Source organism: Leptidea sinapis, chromosome 6 (assembly GCF_905404315.1).
Source record: "Leptidea sinapis chromosome 6, ilLepSina1.1, whole genome shotgun sequence".
Taxonomy (NCBI): domain Eukaryota; kingdom Metazoa; phylum Arthropoda; class Insecta; order Lepidoptera; family Pieridae; genus Leptidea; species Leptidea sinapis.
In genome coordinates this window covers 149,410-153,897 of record NC_066270.1, presented here as the reverse complement: position 1 = coordinate 153,897, position 4,488 = coordinate 149,410, and the positions used below count along the sequence as shown (strand labels likewise).

The following is a 4,488-nucleotide window of genomic DNA, read 5'->3' as shown; positions in this document are numbered from 1 at the left end:
GCGCTCCCGGAAGAGCGCAAGGTCAAGGCTGTCCTCCGAGGCCTCCCGTACGAGCTCTCTAATGAGCTCATACAGGAGGACCTTGTCAAGAAAGGCTTTCCGGTCGAGGCTGAACATAAAATGTACAGCCGCACCGGGAAGAAATACCCGTTAGCGTTAGTCATTCAAACTAACGTCCCTGAAGCCAGGGAACTCTTCAAAGGAGAGTTCACCGTATGTGGGCTCTCCAACATACGTGTGGAAGCCCCACACAAGCGGGGGTTCCCCGGTCAATGTCACCGCTGCCAGATGTATGGCCACGCAGCGGCAAACTGCTCTGCCCCTCCCAGGTGCGTCAAGTGCCTCGATCCCCACAGCACCAAAGAGTGCAAACGCACTCGCAACGAGGTAACACCTCCCGCATGCGTGCTCTGCGGGCAGGAGGGCCATACTGCGAATTATCGCGGATGCCCTTGTGCCCCTCGTTCCGCCCCGAAGGCTGCTAATAAGCAGACTTCCAGGCCGCCAAAACAAAGGCCACCTCTGGCCTCTAACCTCACCCAATCCCACTTTCCTCATATGAGGAATAAAACTGTCGGGCCTCAACTCTCCACCTCATGGAGACAATCAGCCCCTCCCTCTCAGGCATTCAATGTCTACTCCCGCCCCGCCCCGGCCACCTTCAGTGGCCCCAGGCGGGCAGTACCTCCCCAGGCTCAATCACAGGTGCAAAGCACCCTGAAAGACCTGGAAGAGATTTACGCCTCACTAGGCGAAGTCGACATCCAAGAAATATCCGTCCTGGCACGGAAACTCAGGACGGCTAAGTCCTCCAAGGAGCGCCTCTTTGCGCTGGCGGAGCACCACCATTTGGTGGCCTCCTTGTAATTCCCAAAGCGCTTAACGCTTACCACATAGTGCGGTACGAGTGAAGCCTAGGGGCGTATCACTCGATCTAACCAAATCACTATTTTTAAATTTCTCCTTTCTCAATTTTTCGTCTGACCTGGATTGACAGGTACCAGATACATGTAGCCTCACCTCCCTTTTGTGATCATCCTTCTGATGTCGCCAAGTCTCTATTAGACAGCACCTTCTGTGCATTCCCAGCGAACACTCCCTAGGGAGTGCCGCTTGCGCCTCTCTTCCCCGAGAGATGGTCGCCTACGATGAAGGCTTAGAGGGCACAATGCCCAAAGCCAACCTCAGGTGGTGTTTAGTGGGTAGGCACTTAGGTTCTTACGTGAGTCCCACATAACCAACGCAGCCTTAGGCTGCGTTGGTATGCATGAGCATTCACCACCTCCCTCCCTTCGTAATCCCGGAGGGTAGCCCTTTCCCTTTGTCTGGGCGCAAAAAAAAAAAAAAAAGCGAGCGTCGTTTTTACTGATTCGTGAGTCGTGACTGTGCTCGAACGAATATTATATTCGTTCGTTAGTTCGTTCGTTCATTTCAGTTCATCAAATCTAATAAACAATGTCTGGTCGCGGCAAGGGCGGTAAAGTGAAGGGGAAGGCAAAGTCTCGTTCGAATCGCGCCGGACTCCAGTTTCCCGTCGGTCGTATACACAGACTACTGAGGAAGGGCAACTACGCGGAGCGCGTCGGTGCCGGCGCACCGGTCTACCTGGCCGCCGTGATGGAGTACCTCGCCGCCGAAGTGCTGGAATTGGCCGGCAACGCGGCCCGCGACAACAAGAAGACAAGAATCATACCGAGACACTTGCAGCTGGCGATTCGCAATGACGAGGAGCTGAACAAGCTGCTATCGGGCGTGACAATCGCACAGGGAGGCGTGCTGCCCAACATTCAGGCGGTCCTTCTGCCTAAGAAGACCGAGAAGAAGGCCTAATGGCCCGAAACACGACGACCGCGACGCAACCACTATTCATCGGTCGCGATGGCTGATGATAAAAGGCCCTTATGAGGGCCACAAATATTTGTCAAACAAGCAATCATTATAAAAAATGAATTATTTCTACGTTTATTATATTGTCGTTATTATAATATTACCCTAGCTGTTGTAATAAAATCAAAAAAAAAAAAAAAAATCAAATATAATATGTAAGGAAGGTAGTACACCTATCTGTGTAGGTAATTAATAAAATTATATTTAAAAATAATTAATTACTTATTTATTTTAAAGTATCAGTAACATTATGATGTTTGTTGCTATAAAATATATAATATTGCCCAAGAGATAGGTACAATATATTGAACTATTTTTTCACATTTTTTTTTTTTTTCTTCATTCTAACGAACGTGAACGTTCCCCCCTCCCCTTTGCTCAATTAGTAAACTCGAGAGCGATTGGACGGCGGCCGAACCGGCTCACCGACTTTTAATACCACGTTGAAGTGACATGGACCCGGCGAATATGGGGTCGCTCGTCAGTCGTCGTCGGCCGCGACAAGCCCAACATACGCGGCTACTACCGCGTCCAAAAAGACGCCGACGACGGGCGACGTCACCGCATCCGCCGCCTCCGCCACCGCTACCGCTGCGAGCGCCGCCACCACCTCAGCCACTCCGACCACCAAAGCGACCAGTCGCTACCCACCGCTGATTGTGGAGGTGCTTCCCGACTGGCCGACGCATTTCCGGGAGCTCAAAAAGCTACTCGGCCACACACCTAACGGACGCCCGTTTGGCAAAGGCGTCCGCTTCATCCCCAAGTCGGACCAGGAGTTCCGACATATCCAGCGCTACCTCACGCAGCTGGAAAGTGTCGCTGGAATCTCCTGGTTCTGCTACTCGCTCCCCGCGGAGAGGAGCGCTAAGGTAGCAATACGGGGCCTGCCGGCAAACACAGAGCCGGCACAAGTGGACGCGGAGCTGCGTGAGCTCGGATACGTCCCGGAGCACGTGCGCGCGATCCCCGCGCGCCCAGGCAGACCGGGATGTCTGATGTTCGTGCAACTCCAGCGTACGCCAAATCTCATCCCGGGTATATATGAGGTGCACGAGCTCCTCTGTATGCCCGGGATCACCATCGAGGCGTGGCGCGACAGAAAGGGACCAGCGCAGTGCCATCGCTGCCAGCAGTTTCGGCACTCCTCGCACAACTGCCACCGGCCCATTGCCTGTGTGCGGTGTGGGGACAACCATCCTGCACGAGAGTGCCAGCGCCCCAGGGAGGACCCGCCGACGTGCGCCAACTGTGGTGGCGCGCACACGGCGAACAACGCAAACCGCCGGGCGGGCACCATCGCACGCACCGCCTCAACAGCGCGCGCGTATCCTCCCACTGCCCACGCATTAGAGGCCGACGCGCCCGGCTCGCTCATGGCTGTCGCCAACCAGCCACGGCAACCGGTTAAACGCCGACGCAAACGCGGGAAACGCGCTCAAGCGCGCCAAGGCGCCCTACCTGCCGCACCACCTACTGCGACACGCGCTGCTGCGCCCGCCGCACTGCAGCCTACCGAGCGCAGTACGAAATCGTCCAAGCCCACCGTGGTCGCCGCCCCCGCAGGGGGGACGAAGGCGAAGCGAGTGACGCCGCTGGACCCGCGACTCACCAAAGTTATCAGCACATTGAATCATGTGCTGATGGCCATCCAGGAGCAGCGTGACCCTATTCCGCTGATCCTGGGTTGCATCACGGAGCTCTGCACCTTTTATGGCTGAGCTCCGCATCGTGTTTTGGAACGCCGACGGGCTTTCATCACAAAAAGCCCGTCTCTTCAAGACTTTGCTTTCTCAGCGTCGAGTGGACATCGGCCTGATCAGCGAGACTCACCTCAGACCGGTAGACAAGTTGAAGGTTTCCGGATACTACGTCTACCGGGAGGACCACGCCTCGCCGATCGGGACTGCTTACAGGGGATTAGCAGTCTTGGTCCGTCGGAACGTCATTCACCAACTGCTGCCAGTACCTCAACTGCAGACGTCGTATGCCCTAGGCGTGGAGATCTGCATCGAACATCAGCCCACCCGTGTGTTCGCTTTCTACAAGCCGCCGCAGAACCGACTCGCAGTGGCTGATGTCCACACCTTGTTGGACTCGCTGCTGCCCACGATTGTCGCGGGTGACTTCAACGCGAAACACACGGCGTGGAACTCCAATATCGTGAGCCCAGATGGCAGACGCCTCCTGGACGACGCAGATCGCCACGGTTACCAGGTGCTAGGACCAGAGGTCCCGACGCACTACCCGTACTGTGCAGCCCACATGCCAGACGTCCTTGACATAGCCGTCACGTGCGGCCTAGCTGCCGCACCGTCGTTAGACGTTCTGGATGACCACCTCATCTCCGACCACCAAGCAGTCCTTTTGACGCTGAAGACAACCCCGATGACGACATCGCTGCCTTCTCCGAAGCATCGCCAGGACTGGCGAATCTTCGCCGAACACATGGCCGAACATTCGCCATCCTTTAGAGTAGAGAGCCCTGCAGACGTTGATCGACTCGCCACGGACTTCAGCGCAACAGCGTCCAATGCGCTTCTTGAGTCCAGACTCGACGCTGCATCTACTCGTAGACAACCCCAGCTCCCTGCCTACATA

The 4,488-nt window shown here is 55.7% G+C and overlaps 1 protein-coding gene across 1 annotated transcript; it reads left to right on the top strand.

Annotated features, from left to right (window-relative positions):
* Positions 1-1,355: 1,355 nt before the first annotated feature.
* On the top strand, positions 1,356-1,965 carry LOC126964903 (histone H2A). The gene has a single exon (XM_050808219.1). It carries the CDS (start codon positions 1,456-1,458, stop codon positions 1,828-1,830), a length of 375 nt encoding a protein of 124 aa, XP_050664176.1. The 5' UTR covers positions 1,356-1,455; the 3' UTR covers positions 1,831-1,965.
* Positions 1,966-4,488: the final 2,523 nt, after the last annotated feature.